This window comes from Carassius carassius, chromosome 25 (assembly GCF_963082965.1).
Source record: "Carassius carassius chromosome 25, fCarCar2.1, whole genome shotgun sequence".
NCBI classification, from domain to species: domain Eukaryota; kingdom Metazoa; phylum Chordata; class Actinopteri; order Cypriniformes; family Cyprinidae; genus Carassius; species Carassius carassius.
The window spans coordinates 21,483,713-21,501,987 of record NC_081779.1 but is presented as its reverse complement, the minus strand read 5'-3'; the positions used below and the strand labels follow the sequence as shown (position 1 = coordinate 21,501,987).

Below are 18,275 nucleotides of genomic sequence, written 5' to 3'. Positions count from 1 at the left end.
AGAGGAACATTACACAATTAGCGTTTTAATTCAACAGTGAGCTGAAAAAAAAAGTTCATTCAACAACCCATCCAATATTTATTATATTTAATATTTTAATTAGAACATGCTTTACAAATTCCCCAGTGGTTCAGCTTACTCCTAATATGGGTCACTAGACTTTTTCCCCTCATGGCCTTATATGACAGACATTTTTTATTTATTTTTTGTCCATTTCAATTAATACCAGACATTCCTGACCTGACATTTCATTTGTAAGGAGTTAGAAGTCCAATTTCTTATAAAAATGCAAGTGGCCCAGCTTACCCTACTGGCAAAACTTGTCAAGCTTACAGGCAACACTCGATTTTCTTCATATTTCCTACAAAACCAGGTATGATGGGATCTCCTCAATAACCAATGTCTAGCACGGATTAAGGACATGACAACAAAACTGGTTATATAAACTGAAATCATTGCTTAAACGCATTTTTCATCATCTCCAACAAACCAAATAAACAAGATTGACAGGGTAGAATATGCAGAAATTCCTAATTTTATTAAAATCTATTTGCAAACAGTTGTGCAGTTTATAATCCACATATAAAACTTCACATTTCCACACACACACACACACAAAAAATGAAGATCAAATTCTACTTTTTGGAGTAAAATCAACCCAAACCGTAGAATAGAACACATACTGGTGATCAGTCATAACATTTATCTATGCAATACATGACCAACACCTTCATTCCAATGCAGAATCAAGAGAACTAGTGAGCATTAGCACCAATTCAGAATGATGGACCATAATTTACTTTAACCACAGCAAAAACTGCATTAAGTTATTTCACATCTGAAGCATTAAACAATTTAACTTTCCTAAAAAGGTTACAGAAAATACAACTAAAGTAACAGATCGGCTTAGATTAATTTGCAGGATTTAAGGAATAGACAAATATATATTAGAACAGTGGCCCGTTTAAAAGCATGTAATGAGGCTGATCCAGAAAAGAAAGAAAAATTCTGTGGGACACAATGTTTCATGTCATATGTCCGTGATGGCTTCGATCTTCAGTGCAATTCAGATACTGAAATACATTCAACATTAAAGAAGAGTAGATGAGGGTCAGACACACTTCAGTTTCCAACCTGTTGTTAAAAAAACAAAAAAAAACAAAAAAAAAAAAACAAAAGCCAAACCTGTAGTACAGGAGAACTCCCATCATTACATTGTTATTTGAATCACATCAAATTGGATGAACAAGTCTTTTCCTAATTTCTTTGCACAAATCATTTGGTAACAAAAGGGACAAGACACTGTAGCTCCAATCTGATTTTACCCAGAGATCACTAAAATCACCACACAAAACACTCGCTCCTTGATCAGTGCCCTGAGATACTGAACACTGGCAAGAAGCATAATAACAGAGCACCAAATGCACTTTGGTTCATCCAATAAATGAACTCCTCGCTGATCTTCTTTGATATTTAGATCATGTGGAAACTGGAGATGTTTCCTTTTTTTCTCTCATGAAAGCAAGCAAGAGATGATCTCATAAGGACAAAAACATTCACTTTGAGAGTTGAGAAATACTCTTGATATTTTTAAGAACTTGTGACCTTTGGGTGTTATTTGTAGAGGTGACCATCAGGAAAACCAGTACGACAAAGTTCATAGACAAATCACAGCTCATGCAATTCACCACACTAAAAATAACTTTAAAACAACATTAGGGTACAGAAACCCATCTGTACAGTATCAGACAACAGAAACCTTGGATCCCATGGCAGTAAACCTAAAGATCCATGTGTAAACTGTCGATGTCAAATTCAACAAGAATTCATGAAATTCAGTCTGTAGTTCATCCTCAGTTATCCTCACCAATCCAGATTTCATTCAGCAACTTAAAAGCAAGTCCAGATGGCCTCTGGGTTTGCTCATATCCTGAGCAGGTCATCCAGCGCTAGCGTGTCCAGGTCGCAGGAGTCAAACAGATCGCTTATGCCCTGCTCATCACCCAAGCCCAGCATGTATTCATCGCTGAGAAGAGCAGGAGACAGCGACACTAAGGGGATGGACTCTTCCGGCTGTTGGAGAATGGAGGACAAGGAAGAACTGAGGGGTGACATGGGGGCACTTCCAGTCAGGGGCCCATAACCATTGACACTGCCGTTAGTCTTCACACCACCAGCCATTCCATCTGTAGCGGCTTCTGAAAAGAAAAAGAACAGGAAAATGTCATTTCCTTTTTTTTTTGTTTTTTGGAAGGAACAGATGTAGAAGCTCTGCTGTAGAAGTTCTTGCCTTGGGAGACTTTGAGAAACGCAGGGTGATTTCCATTCACATCAAGGCCGGAGTCATCTCCGTCCGTACAGAGGAAAACATCAATGGGACCCTTGGAGCTACTCAGGTGGACCTCTAAACTCTGAATGGATAAAGGACAAATATAAAAGGAACAAATCTAAAATCACTTTCACTTTAATGAGCTGCCTCTACTAGAGCCAAAATAACTGATGTGTTAGGTCAATCAGATCACAAGTAGACGAGGAAAACATTACTGTTCACACCTGCTGTTTTAATCGGTCTTATCCTTGTTCTTGATTTCTTTGAGGAGAGGGTCTAATGGTGGATGTATTTATGGGGTTTTTCCTGATCTTTCGTTCCAATATTGTGGAATAAGCTTAAGCAATTTAAGAACGTGAAAGAAGCCAACAGAAACCATACAGAGAGCAGTAGCTTTTGTTTCTTCCCAGATAGCCACCAAACACTGTTTTCATCACTGTTTTTGTGCATTTTGAAGTTGGAAAATTTGCTTGTTTGAAGCGGTTTTTGACTAGAGTGAAAAAGTTAGATGTCTTCGATGGAAACATTTACCAATTTTCTCCATGTGCGTCAAAAAAAAAAATAAAACAAGTGACTTTGCGTGATGGGACGGCATAACCACAGGAGCATGCAAATTACAAAAGTTTGACTACCTCTGGAAGCACTGGACCTCTGGAAACAAGCAAATCAGAATAACGCTCTAGTATACTGGTGAAGAGACATGACACGTGCAACATTTGTGCATTACTGTACAAGCCACAAGGGACCATTACTGTATTTTGCCATAAAAAAAAATATAAAATAAATGTATATATAAAATATAGGGGTGGCCCGGTAAACTTTCAAGGTTCGGTTTGTTTCATGGTTTTAAGAGTCATGCTTTCAGTACAGTTCGGTATGTGCTAGGTTTATGGAAAAACTATACTTTCTAATAAAAAAAAAAAAAAAAATAAATAAATATATAAATATATATATATATATATATGGGGTGTAACGATACGTGTATTTGTACCGGACCTTTTCGGTACAGGGCTTTCGGTACGGTGCACGTGTGTACCGAATGAGTGAATGCAATTGTGTGTGCGGAACATAGGTACATTTTCGTGTTTCCAAACGAACATATTAAGTGGCGGAAGTCTCCGCGTTCAGAGCAAATCCCGCCCTGCAGCTGATTCTAAGGCCGGTGACACACTGGCTGCGTGGCGTTTCTGCTGTTGCGTGTCAGCTGCTTTCTCGTATTCTGTGTCTTTTACACACCAGAATTGTGCCTGACGCGGCGATGGCGCGCTGCTGCTACTGTAGGGGACATAGAGGGAGGCCATTGACGGACCAGGATCTTGTCTTCACGACAACAATATCTATACTTCATGTTGAGCATAAATATAAAGCCTACTGATAAAGGACACCGTCAACAGTATTGACGGCAAAATAGACTATGTTTGACAGGTGCAATATGCCAGTGTCACCGGCCTAAGGTTTTCAAAAGGCATCACGCGAGTGTGAACATCACTACAACTAGGAAAAAAACGGTTGTAATTCAAACGCAGCTCCCGTCGGCATTTAAACAGACCTTTGCTCTTAATTCCGATCGTACGTACGGAACCGTGATTTTTGCGTACTGTTACATTCTATCAGTGCTCTCGTTTCCAGTCAAGACTTGGAGGAACTTGTTCATGCCTTTATCACCAGCAGGGTGGACTATTGTAATGGGCTCCTCACCGGCATTCCCAAAAAGACCATTAGACAGCTGCAGCTCATCCAGAACTGCTGCCAGGATTCTGACTAGAACCAGAAAATCTGAGCATATCACACCAGTCCTCAGGTCCTTACACTGGCTCCCAGTTACATTTAGGATTGATTTTAAAGTACTTTTACTCGTTTATAAGTCACTAAATGACCTAGGACCGAAATATATTGCAGATATGTTCACTGAATATAAGCCTAACAGACCACTCAGATCATTAGGATCGAGTCAGTTAAAAATACCAAGGGTTCACACAAAACAAGGGGAGTCCTCCTTTAGTTACTATGCCGCCCGCAGTTGGAATCAGCTTCCAGAAGAGATCAGATGTGCTAAAACACTAGTCACATTTAAATCTAGACTCAAAACCCATCTGTTTAGCTGTGCATTTATTGAATGTGCACTGTGCGATGTCCGAACCGATTGCACTGTATTTTATGTATTCACTGTATTTTATTTTTAAACCGTTTTAAATTCATTTTAAAATCATTTTTAAATCATTATCAAAGTTTAAAAAAATTTTTTTTTTTTTTTTTAATTCTTTTTCTTCATGACTATTTTACTTTATGTTAAGCACTTTGAATTACCATAGTGTACGAAATGTGCTATATAAATAAACTTGCCTTGCCTTCAATTAAAAGCTCCCCCTCGGTTTGGCTGGCCCATATAAGTACTACCTACTTTTTACATGGGAGGTAGCTAAATCTGACAGGGTAGCAGAGATGGACAGAACACCGGTCTGGAGCGTGAAGTGCAGTGTGAGCACAGGCCAGCGGGGAAGGGAGACAATGCCAGAGGGTAGTGCTACCAATAACTAGAACGGTGGACATGCTCATTTTGTAATAAAAATATGAAATAGGTTATAGTTATAAATACAGACATTAAAATTAATGTTCAAATTAGTGCCATCATTCAGGCTGTTCACAATGTTTTAGCACGTACAGTGTTTTATGATATTCTGTTTTAACTCGTAATGCGTTTTAAGCCTAATATTCATGTCTGAATTAATCTGTTAACTTTTTTTTTAAATGCTATTATGTTCATGCTCATTTTAAAAATACAAATGTCCAAGGCTCCTACAGCCTTAGCAGTTGATAATCGACGGACTGTTGTGTTAATAAGTGCCGTCATTCGGTAATGTTATATTAATGTGTTTCAGCAATCATACAACCATCAATTGGCTTGGGTTAGGACAGACCTTTCTCTAATGAATTAAACAGTTTATCAACATCATACATGCACTCTCCCGCTCTTTTTTTATGGGTGTGCGTTTATGCATGCGCGGGAGGGGGGCGATTATCGACTACTAATCGAATAATACCCAGCGATTATCAATTAATACTTTTACTTGAAATGCACATCCCTTGTCAGGAGATAATGAATACAGATAACAATACTAAGCAGTCAGGAATCTGTAACAATTTAGTTCTGGTTCTTAATACTCATTCCTTTTCATCCCTCCAGCATATCTGTATTTTTTGTTGTGTACCTCAATGGACTATTAGCAAAAAAAAAAAAAATTATTCGAAGAACCCCAAAAGCCCCAAGCACACCCAACTATTACATACCCATCATGGACCAATAACAGTTTGAAGGTGTTTAACAGGCAGAGTAAAGCTTTCCAGAAAGTTTGCACTTACAAGAAAGCTCAAACACCATGGTTTTGGCCAGTTTTGTTTGAAATGACTCCACATTTGTTTATTCTCTGAAGTATTTTTACTTTATTGTAACTAAAACAGTAGAACAGGTGCGAGCAAGACCACTGTTGTTGCCAGGTAAAGCAAACGTGTACCTTGAATGCAATGCAAAAAGTAGTGTCTACCAAATGCTCAAATGTAAATGAAAGAATACCGGGATGTTTACGGTGTTCTTTAAGTGTGTGACATTTATATCAGTGCAATAAATGGACATTTACATGGCTGTTGTTAAACAAGCATTTAAAATGGATTACCAACAAGGCTTTTGAGTGGCTGTTGAATATATACAACATACTATATACACGGTAAGACTGCAAACGGTCATCGACTTCGTTCTTGGTGTTTCGTTCTTGGTGTGTAAAGCTCTTTGCATGCATAAACTCAAACTTTAAATTATTTACCTCCTTTGGGTCAGGCACCTCCAACTTCGTTTCAGATGGTGCTTTAACCGCTATGACAGTTTGGTCTTTTAGGCTCTTTATTCTTTGGATGTCCTGATAGGTCACATAGGCATATGTGAGAAAGGTTAAGGACACAACAGGGAATTACTTCCATTCCTTTTAGAGCTTACACACTTGAGAAACTACAGCTGACTTCTAGAGTAAAGGATATTTTTGACTGTGAATCTCCTCAGTCATCTGCTGGACGTTACGCGTGCAGGTCTGAATAAGCTCATCCAGACGTCTCTCCTCCTGAGTGAGCGCCAGCATCTCTCTGGCCAGACTGTGACTCGGCATGGCTGGAGATGGAAGCCCATCCTCTGACGGCAGACTGGAGCCCCTGCAAACACAATGGAAAGTCAATGCTTAAAAGTAGGAGCTCAAATCTAAACGTCCAAAAGAATCAGCGATGCTTAATGCAAACCCACAGCCATTGTATGTTGTTCTTTGACTTCTTCTTGATGAGGCACACACCCTCCAGCACGTTGGTGATGTCATACAGACGCCTCTTCTGGACGTTGAGCATAATGGCGGCTTTATTCAGATCCAGCACTCCATCGGTGGACTCCGCCAGGAGCTGACAGAACTTTTTAGTCAGGAATCCCAAGGATGTGTCGTATCGGGTCTTCTCCGGTGGGGTTTTGGGAGCTGAAATGTAAGAAGTAATTTAGTCATTTAGATCTCTGTAACAGAAAGAAGGATGGCTGGTTGATGTAATTAGATGGTATAACTTTATATAAGTGGCTCTACACACTTATCACATCAGCAAAACCGTGAAATGATGGAATGAACTTAATACCTTTGGGGACCTTCAGCTTAAAAGCACCTCTGCCACTCCGAAGGGATTTAGCTGGCTCACTGTATTGGTGGTCTGTGATGTCCAGCTCCAGCCTCCTTTTAGCCTGTGTGAAGAAAATATAGAAGGTGGCCAATGAACCCTTTTAGTCATACACTGGTTTGTGTGTGATCTTTCAGGGTTATCTGATCACATAACTGCACTACACATTTCAAATGCACAGAAATGCAAAAAATTCCATTTTACACAATATTTAGTCAACGTCCTCATTTTAAGAACAGAATGTGGGCATTATTCATTGCAAATACTGAATCCATCACTTACGTTATTTGGAACAACTGGGAAAATTATTCAAGTATAGGTCTCTGCAGGAAAGTAATGGGAGTTACCAGATGAGGGTGTTTTTACACCATGATATCTGATTGACTGACGTCTTTGTGACGGTAGGTTTAGGGATGGGGTTAGGTAAGGGGGATCATTTTGATTGCACGATTTAGAAACACCCAGCAGTTTGAAAACACCCACCAAGTCATAAATGCCCAATTTTGCTCTGCAGAGACCTAAGTCTCAAATTATTTTGAAATAAATTACAAAATTTGCCTATACATTGTCTGTTCATTAAAAGTAAATTTATCAAGAGTAAAACCTTTTTAGGTTTAACCTTTTTAGGTTTAAATTAGGTTTTGCCTAATAATACAACACTTTAAGTCAACACACTAAGAGCAGGGAGAAGCAAAATGGCACTCTTCCATTACCAAAGCCTTAAAATCAGTGACCACTGAGAAACTTACAGTACCACTAACCCTGAGATAATTATAGATTGAGTCGAGATCCATTTTTTGCTTTTTGCATGTTGCAAAAACACTGCTGGTCATCATTACATGTTAAATAGAAAATACATTTTGATGTCATAAGCCGCTTTTAAAGTGCTGCAGTCAAACACATTGCAAACCGTTTAAATGTATAGATGAAATGCATATTTTGTAGTTGAAAAAAAAAAAAAACTTAAATGGTTTAATCTTACAATCACATTTGCTTAAGTTAAAGGAATAGTTCACCCAAATAGCAAAATGATGTCATTAATAACTTACCCTCATGTTGTTTCAAACCTGTAAGACCTCCGTTTATCTTTGGAACACAGTTTAAGATATTTTAGATTTAGTCCGAGAGCTCTCAGTCCCTCCATTGAAGCTGTGTGTACGGTATACTGTCCATGTCCAGAAAGGTAAGAAAAACATCATCAAAGTAGTCCATGTGACATCAGAGGGTCAGTTAGAATTTTTTGAAGCATCGAAAATACATTTTGGTCAAAAAAAAATAGCAGAAACTACGAACTACGGCGTTCATCTTCAGTTCTCTCTTCACAGCAGTTCAGTCAGTGTACTGTTTGAGTAAATGAATTACTCCGGGATATTGGTTTGTTTTAACTCAGAGGGAGTGTCAGCCACATTTAAAAAGTTAACGGCTTAAGTAATTTGTGGATTAACGCGTATTGGAGACGTGAAACCGTTTAAACGATTCAGTTCGATTTGGTGAACTGGTTCAAAAAGATCCGGTTACATCGAATGATTCATTCGCGAACCGGATATCACAAACTACTTTGTTTTGAACTCTCTCACAACAGACACGGAAGAGAAGACAATGCTGAATAAAGTCGTAGTTTTTGCTATTTTTTGACCAAAATGTATTTTCTATGCTTCAAAATATTCTAACTGACCCTCTGCTGTCACATGGACTACTTTTGGTGATGTTTTTCTTACCTTTCTGGACATGGACAGTGTGTTCCAAAGATAAACTGAGGTCTTACGGGTTTGGAACAAAATGAGGGTAAGTTATTAATGACATAATTTTGCTATTTGGGTGAACTAACCCTTTAAGGCACTAAATGTTAAGTTATAGCTTGATTTGTCTATATACAAAGGAGACAATAGATTACGTGAAACTTTTACATTTAGCATGAAAAAAATAACACCCACAAATAAAAACTAAGCCTAAATGTAATATTTTAAAACGCCTCAAAAAAAAAAAAAAGTCTCAAAATGAGCAACTTTTTATATTTCAGCATTACATTAACAATAGAAATGTTGCTAGTTGATTATTTAGCCACAATTTCACGATTTTGATTTATATTCAATATATAATTGAGTTAATCTTATATTTTATTAGTTTTATTGTTCCTTCATTCAACCTAATCTCCCTTTACCCCCATCTTTTTTTTCACTTGCAATTGCCTTCAATCTTGCATTAGTCGTTTTTAAATTGAAAAACTTAAAGTCAGAAGTTATTGCTGTATTGTTTCCTGTCCCGAACCCTATATAAAACAAAAGTTTGATCTCTTGATGAACCGTTTTATTTCGGATAACATGAGCATCATCGATCTCGCGTATATCAAATTCCTTAGCAAACAGATGCCAGTCAGGAGTTTTTGCAGTAATTAACGATTTAAATAAATAAATAAAAAACAATGATTAGCAAAGCTTAACGTAAGCAGAGTCCGCGAGCTCAGAAATGACTCCATCCCCCATCCCGAGGAGACAAACCCGGGCCTAGACTCCACTAATTCAAGCTTTTACAAGTTAATCAGACTCTTAAGTCTTATATTAGGCTATATCTAGTCGACATCGCATTACATATTCTCTTTATGAGACCTATATAAAGCGATTTACAGCAGCAGCGCTCGAGCTTTCGAAGAAAACTTTAAAAGGCGTGCAACTGGAAAACCAGAGTTACAAACACTAAACTATTGTTATTTTAGGTTTAAAACAACAATGCATTACAGCATCTTGCCTGATACACTTACATTAGTATTGTCTAATACACGTAAATCGCAAAAACAGCAGTGACTACACTGCGGAAATGTGCATGGGTCTCTGTGGTAAACAACCATCATGCGTCATTAAGCACTTTTGGGGGACATTTAATAAAGATCTTCATGAAGCATCTAAAACGTCCCGACTAGTTTTGCACAATAAACCTGCTTACTCCAGATACGTTACTGAATGCACATAAAGCAGCTCCAGCAGTAGCCATGATGACAGCAGAAGTAACGTTAGGCTATATTGTCTTAGCCTAACGAGTTAACATTAACGGATTGAATGGACAACACAGAATTAAAACAGACATTTACCGGTGGTCGTCCTAGTGTGGGTCGCAGTCCTGTCCCAGGTGTCGCTCCTTGTAGAGGAGTGGTGTACAAACTGTCAGTAGAAGCCTCGGACAGACGGACATTATTAGTGGACGGAGGTGTGTTTATTTGTAAACGGGCTGCATTGGAATAAGATGCACACCGTCGATCGGAAACCGCGCTAAAAACAACGTGCTGATCACCTCTAACAAGCCCTGTTAACATTACTTGTCCTGGGACCAAAGAACTCCCCTTTCTCATGATCTTCAGAGGCGCAGGGTCCCTTTGTCCCACTTGTGCTTTGAGGCTCGTTTTCGATCAAATCCGAGCGAGAGGATATAAAATAATCATAAATGGTGAAAGCACACAGTGTTAAGACTGCATTGCTGTAATATGAGTGTAATTGCTAAAGCCGAGGACATCCGATGTAAGCGATTAAAATACGATGCAACCTCCCTCTCGCTAGAACGAAAAATGGCTCCAGGAAGCGGACAATGAAGTAGGGGATGAGGTTTACGCGCGAAAGGTACTCCCGCGAAACTCAGATTTCCCGGGAAATATTTAAAATGGATTTGCATACGCGAAATCATTCGCCAGCACCGATCTGTTTTCCGCCCTCACGTGCTGACGTGTAGGTATGGTGGAGCCAATAAAAACGCACGCATTATTATTATTTTTTTTTTAAACAAACCGGTTTGTCCTCAAGAGCGCTGTAGATATCCGACACATTCTGGCTGCACTTGATAGGTTATTTTAAAATCGGAAAACAAGCCGAAATTTAGTAGATGTTTTAATATTAATTGTAACAGAAAGATGCACGCTTCACATACACATTCAGCAAAAATTACACAAATCAAAAGAAAAATAAACATGAACAAATAAACCTTTTTATATATATATATATATATATATATATATATATATATATATATATATATATATATATATATATATATATATATATACACATTTAAAAAGTAAAAATATACGAAACTAATTCAAAATATTATTAAATACTATAAAAAACAAACAATACTAAAATAGCACAGAGGTCGTTTATTTCAAAGAAGAAAAAATAAAAATAAAAGCACTTTTTGCACAGTTTTATCTATGATATATATATATATATATATATATATATATATATATATATATATATATATATATATATATATATATATATATATATATATGTATGTACAGCCGTGGCCAAAAGTTTTGAGAATTACATAAATATTAGTTTTCAAAAAGTTTGCTGCTAAACTGCTTTTAGATCTTTGTTTCAGTTGTTTCTGTGATGTACTGAAATATAATTACAAGCACAAGCACTACAAGCAACGTTTCAAAAGCTTTTATCGACAATTACATGACATTTATGCAAAGAGTCAGTATTTGCAGTGTTGGCCCTTCTTTTTCAGGACCTCTGCAATTCGACTGGGCATGGTCTCAATCAACTTCTGGGCCAAATCCTGACTGATAGCAACCCATTCTTTCATAATCAGTTCTTGGAGTTTGTCAGAATTAGTGGGTTTTGTTTGTCCACCCGCCTCTTGAGGATTGACCACAAGTTCTCAATGGGATTAAGATCTGGGGAGTTTCCAGGCCATGGACCCAAAATTTCAACATTCTGGTCCCGGAGCCACTTAGTTATCACTTTTTCCTTATGGCACGGTGCTCCATCGTGCTGGAAAATGCATTGTTCTTCACCAAACTGTTGTTGGATTGTTGGAAGAAGTTGCTGTTGGAGGGTGTTTTGGTACCATTCTTTATTCATGGCTGCGTTTTTGGGCAGAATTGTGAGTGAGCCCACTCCCTTGGATGAGAAGCAACCCCACACATGAATGGTGTCAGGATGCTTTACTGTTGGCATGACACAGGACTGATGGTAGCGCTCACCTTTTCTTCTCCGGACAATCCTTTTTCCAGATGTCCCAAACAATCGGAAAGGGGCTTCATCGGAGAATATGACTTTGCCCCAGTCCTCAGCAGCCCATTCACTTTACTTTCTGCAGAAGATCAATCCGTCCCTGATGTTTTTTTTGGAGAGAAGTGGCTTCTTTGCTGCCCTTCTTGACACCAGGCCATCTTCCAAAAGTCTTCGCCTCACTGTGCGGGCAGATGCGCTCACACCTGCCTGCTGCCATTCCTGAGCAAGCTCTGCACTGGTGGCACTCCGATCCCGCAGCTGAATCCTCTTTAGGAGACGATCCTGGCGCTTGCTGGACTTTCTTGGACGCCCTGAAGCCTTCTTTACAAAAATTGAACCTCTTTCCTTGAAGTTCTTGATGATCCTATAAATTGTTGATTTAGGTGCAATCTTAGTAGCCACAATATCCTTGCCTGGGAAGCCATTTTTATGCAATGCAATGATGGCTGCGCGCGTTTCTTTGCAGGTCACCATGGTTAACAATGGAAGAACAATGATTTCAAGCATCACCCTCCTTTTAACATGTCAAGTCTGCCATTCTAACCCAATCAGCCTGACATAATGATCTCCAGCCTTGTGCTCGTCAACATTCTCACCTGAGTTAACAAGACGATTACTGAAATGATCTCAGCAGGTCCTTTAATGACAGCAATGAAATGCAGTGGAAAGGTTTTTTTGGGATTAAGTTAATTTTCATGGCAAAGAAGGACTATGCAATTCATCTGATCACTCTTCATAACATTCTGGAGTATATGCAAATTGCTATTATAAATACTTAAGCAGCAACTCATCCAATTTCCAATATTTATGTAATTCTCAAAACTTTTGGCCACGACTGTATATATATGTATATGTGTCAAATCTCCTCATCAAATCTAATCTTTTTCCCTTGGAAGACTGTGATTTGTGCCTGCTGTTCTTTTCTCTTTCTGCTAGCCTCCCATGAGGGATGAAGGGACTGCTGGGGTGGTTCTGACATCCTGCCAGGTGGACCTCGAGGATTCAGGTTCTGCTCAAACTGTGGCCTTCCCCTCCTTGCCCCCAAAGGTCCCTCCTGCCCTTGTCCAGCAACTTTAAAAGTCTGTCTGTTGGGACTGAATGGACCCGTCCTCCTGTCTGCACCAAGGTCTCGGCTTTTATACTGAGCTGCTTTCATCCTACCCTCAGGGCCTTTCCTCTGGTTCTGGAATCGAGGAGGTCTTAGGCTATCATTGCGGGAGCCAAACTTAGATTTCTGAGAGGACACACTAGATTTGGACAATGCTGAGCAAAACACAGACTGTAATTTGCCAAGGTTTGTCTCATGAGGTTTGCTGGTGGCCTCCTTGTCAGTTGTTTGAAGCTCACTCTTTTTCTCCTCGACTTTACCTTGGTTGCTTCTCCGTTTCTTGAATTTGCTAACTTTACCCAGGAAGAAGTAATCGTCATCACTCTCTTCAGACTGAGACGACGGCTTATGGAAACGTTCCTCTGTGCTGTCGTCGAAATATTCCTTCTCTTCCTCCTCATCTGATAAATCACTCTCTTCATCGACCTTTTCTTCCTCAGCCCTCTTGGTCTCAGGTAGGTCTTTTTTCTTTTGTGGCTTTAAGGTGGTCTAAGTTTCTTTGTTTGCTTTACCAGCATTCTTCTTGCTTACGGTTGAAGACTTTTGAGAAGAACTTTGGAGGTTTAGAGCCGTGGCCTCTGCTTTCTGTGATTTAATTTCAACCGTTTTGGATTTTTCTGAAGATGTTGTGCTGATCTTGGATGGTGGCACCTTTACAAGATCAGAGTCTGTACTTTCTGTGAGCTCTGCAACACTAGACTTATGGATCTCAGTGGTAGGACTGTTACATTTTTCCTCTGCCACATCACCATTCTCCTCACTGTCATCACTGTTGGGGTCATCCTCTGGTTCCTCGTCTTCATTCTTGGACTGCACCATACTCAGTCTGTCAGTCTTTTTCTGCTCAGCTTCAGCAGCCTTTGCCTTTTCTTCTTTGATGGCTTCTTTAACCTTCTGGAGCTTGGTGATGAACTGGGGATGTGTGGAGATATGTGCAATGGCTCTGTCCACTGGGCTTGCCTGAGGGTCCTGCAAAACCTTCTCAAGAACAACATTCTCCTGAAGTGCAGTCATGATCACCTGATCTAGTTTAAGGCTCCTTAAAGCCTTGATTTCTTTCATGATTTCGATTGCTCTTTCTTGGCTTTCCTTCACCTCAGATTCCTGACCTTTCTTCTTCTTCAGAGCAGCCATTTTACTGATGATCAGCACCCTTGTCCTCTTTACTTCCTTCCTCATCCTGATCACCTCCTCTGGGATGGCCACTGCTTCAGATGATTCCTGTAAGAGGCATTTATTTCAGAATAACCTTCTTGCAAAGAGGACTTTAGTGTAATACAGTTCTTTAAAATGGTCTCAAAATATTTAATACAAAATTTTGTGCACAAAGAAAACAAAAATAACTTTATTCAACAATTTATTCTCTTCTGTGTCAGTCAATGTGATGTTTTGTTTTCTTTATGCACAGAACATTTTCTTGTAGATTCATAAAATTAAGGTTGAACCACTGATGTCACATTGACTGTTTTTTTATTGATGTCTTCCTTAAGAATGTGGTAGTTCCTTTGCTGTCTATGCAGGGTCAGAAATCTCTTGGATTTCATAAAAAATATCTTAATTTGTGTTCTGAAGATGAACGAAGGTCTTAGGGTTTAGAACAATGTGAGGGTGAGTAATTAATGACAGAATTAAACATTTTTGGTGAACTATCCTTTTAACTTAGTCTTTTGCCTCATATATGCTGGTTATAAATAGTTAGTCAGGTAGTTGTTAAGTTTCGGTATGGGTCAGGATTTAGGGTTCTAAAATATGGCCATGCTGAATAAGGCATTAATGTGTGCTTTGTAAATGCAAAAAAAAATAGACAATATGCTAGCAATGTTACTAATAAGCAGCTAGTTAAAGGGTTAGTTCAGCCAGATATTAAAATTATGTCATTAATGACTTACCCTCATGTTGTTCCAAACCCGTTAAGACCTCAGTTTATCTTTGGAACACACTGTCCATACTGTCCATGTCCAGAAAGGTAAGAAAAACATCATCAAAGTAGTCCATGTGACATCAGAGGGTCAGTTAGAATTTTTTGAAGCATCGAAAATACATTTTGGTCAAAAAATAGCAGAAACTACGACTTTATTCAGCATTGTCTTCTCTTCCGTGTCTGTTGTGAGAGAGAGTTCAAAACAAAGCTCTGTGTGTCAGTCTGCTTCACGCTGAATCACACATGCGCAGTATCATCAGCTCCTCGGTTCTCGAATCGGACGGCGCCTGACAGAAACGGTTCTTGACTCGAGAACGAGTCAATCTTTTGTTCGTTATCTGGTTCGGTGTTCCTCTCCAGTTAAAAAAGTTAACAGCTTAAGTCATTTGTGGATTAATGAGTATTGGAACCATTTAAAACGATTCAGTTAGATTTGGTGAACTGGTTCAAAAAGATCCGGTTACATCGAATGATTTGTTCGCGAACCGGATATCACAAACTGCTTTGTTTTGAACGCTCTCTCACAACAGAAACGGAAGAGAAGGTAATGCTGAATAAAGTCGTAGTTTTTGCTATTTTTGGACCAAAATGTATTTTCAATGCTTCAAAATATTCTAACTGACCCTCTGATGTCACATGGACTACTTTGATGATGTTTTTCTTACCTTTCTGAACATGGACAGTATACCGTACACACAGCTTCAATGGAGGGACTGAGAGCTCTCGGACTAAATCTAAAATATCTTAAACTGTGTTCCGAAGATAAACGGAGGTCTCACGGGTTTGGAACGACATGAGGGTGAGTTATTAATGACATAATTTTTATTTTGGGGTGAACTATCCCTTTAAAAGTGAGAATTGGTCTCTAAACTAAAGTGTTGTCATAATTTATTCCTGTGATGTCAAAGCTGAATTTACAGCATAATGTGTGATCAGTGTCGCATGATTGAGCATTCTAATATGCTGACTTGCTGCTCAGAAGACATTTTTTTATTATCATCAACTTCGAAAACAGTAGTGCTGCTTAATATTTTCGGGAAAACCATGATGTATTTTTTGCAGCATTCTTTGATAATAGAAAGTCCAAAACATTTTTTTTTTGTAACAAATGTCTTTAGTCACATTTGATAAATTTTATGGTTCCTTCCTGTAAAAAAATATTTTAACTAATAATAATAATAATAATAATTAAAAAAATATTGAACGCTTGTGTGAATAAATCTATACTTAACTAGAAAAAGTGAATGTGAAGAAAGGAATTTTGTGTTTTAAACTTTTTTTTTATTATTATTATTATGTTTAAGAAAAAAAGTTTAAATCTTGTTTTCAGCATCAAATCCAAGGTTTCAAGGTTTCCAAGGTTTTATTACATGTAATCAAAAATAGATTTTAAGGTTTACAATTTTAAACTGTCTGGTTATTTTTGGACTTTAGCGTTATTTTATTGTGGGAACATGAACATAAAAAATTGGCCAAATTAATTAGTAAGAAAATGTTTAGTTTTATTATTTTATTGAAGGTTCTTCAATATATTGGAATCAGAAAAAGGTCCCTTGGATTCAAGTTTTGAACCCAACCAAAGAGCACCTTCTGGGATTATTTATTATTATAAATTTAAATAAAAAATCTGAAATCAATTTCAATTTTTTCTTTCAATAATTTCTTTCTGACTTTTGGCCACATTTGTTGTGAGAATGAAATATATTTGCATTATATTATAATATATTTATAGATCTTGAATACATATGTGCAAATTGTGACAGTATGTAAGAAATGTAATTAAATAAATGAACTGAATGTGCATATTACATACAATGCACAGCGATCATAATGCATCATAATTGCAGTGATGTTTGTTTACATCATCTTAAACAATCTTTAAGAGTTCAAAACACTTATTGTAACTTTAAAGAAAGGAATGTTGACACACACACACACACACACACACACAGTTAGATCGATAAAATATAACAATAACACAATCACATGGCCAATTTTGTGTAGGCTAACCAACACTAATATGTGAGCGACTTACAAATAACACAAGCAAGCAGTCTTAATAAACCTAGTCATAACTTCCCCTCAACTTATACTTGCAAAAATTTTATCAAAATAGTCATTCATTCTCGCGACATGTCTAACAAGTTGTGTTTTCTTCTCGTCCAGCTCGAGCATGGCTGAAGGCATGTGTTGGCCTGATCCAAAGTGCTCTATTTAAAGACACCCCGTTTACACAACATGCCACCAGTTTTACTTGAGTATTACTACGGAAACCATCAAATCCACAGTTTATGTCAACGTTTACACTTACCTACACAAAATAAACACGAAAATCAGAGTCGTTCCCAGACAGCAAGCCAACATTGAATAAACATTGTTTTTCCATCTGAATCATCATTATGGTTGATATTGAAATTTCAATGCAAAATAAATGTTGAATCACCATTACAATATTGATGAAAACCTGATGTTATTAATGTTGATGGCAACAATATTGGAACAACATTGATCTATAGTTATCTTTATGATTGATTAAGCATTGATATTTGGTTTCCGGGTGATCCCTGAATGTTTTGAAAAGTCATTGATTTATAGTGGACAGAGAAACGACGCGGTTGTTGAAAAGTCATCGAAATATAGTTGACTTGGAAATATGATTGAAAATGTATCGAAATATAGTTGACCGGGAAATATGATTGAAAATGCATCGAAATATAGTTGACCGGGAAATATGATTGAAAATCCATCGATTTTTGGTTGACCGGGAGATCAACGGGTAGTATACCCAACGTACTGCACCGGACACAGCTCATTTCTGGACCCTTGGCACAAGCGTACAGGTAAGCTTGCTTTATGTTCAATATTAATAAATTGTACCAAATCAAATACTAGGCTGATTTTTTACTTGATGGTTAGTGTAGTAACCGACGCAGTGCTGCAGTCACTGAAATTTATTTTTGGCATAGCCCACATACCGGTACTTCATAATAGAAACATGTTGCGGCACGAATGTACCAATACAAATAAATATAACATCTCCAATTATTTAGCTGAGCATCAATTGTACGTTAGTACAATAAGTTTAATTTAATAAGAGGCGATCTAGAGTTGAAATGTTTTATTTTTTATTATTTTTATCAAGTGATCAACGTGTCTGTTGTCGCTGCGATCAGTGGCCCGGATGCTCTGTACAGTCTGCACTGTATCAGGTCT

General features: G+C 38.0%; 2 protein-coding genes across 2 annotated transcripts; both read right to left on the bottom strand.

Annotated features, from left to right (window-relative positions):
- Positions 1 to 1,893: 1,893 nt before the first annotated feature.
- Positions 1,894 to 10,640, bottom strand: LOC132104408 (transcription factor E2F3-like). Its single transcript, XM_059509866.1, has 7 exons — positions 10,110 to 10,640; positions 6,986 to 7,088; positions 6,615 to 6,834; positions 6,359 to 6,526; positions 6,148 to 6,262; positions 2,291 to 2,411; positions 1,894 to 2,198 (listed from the first exon to the last, which is right to left on the bottom strand). The coding sequence occupies exons 1-7, from the start codon at positions 10,365 to 10,367 to the stop codon at positions 1,924 to 1,926; spliced, it is 1,260 nt and encodes a 419-aa protein (XP_059365849.1). The 5' UTR covers positions 10,368 to 10,640; the 3' UTR covers positions 1,894 to 1,923.
- Positions 10,641 to 12,889: 2,249 nt separating this feature from the next.
- Positions 12,890 to 17,249, bottom strand: LOC132104886 (serum response factor-binding protein 1-like). The gene is given in 2 exon segments (XM_059510403.1): positions 12,890 to 14,362; positions 17,205 to 17,249. Coding segments are annotated over 2 exon segments (1,518 nt in total).
- Between the last annotated feature and the right edge of the window lie 1,026 nt (positions 17,250 to 18,275).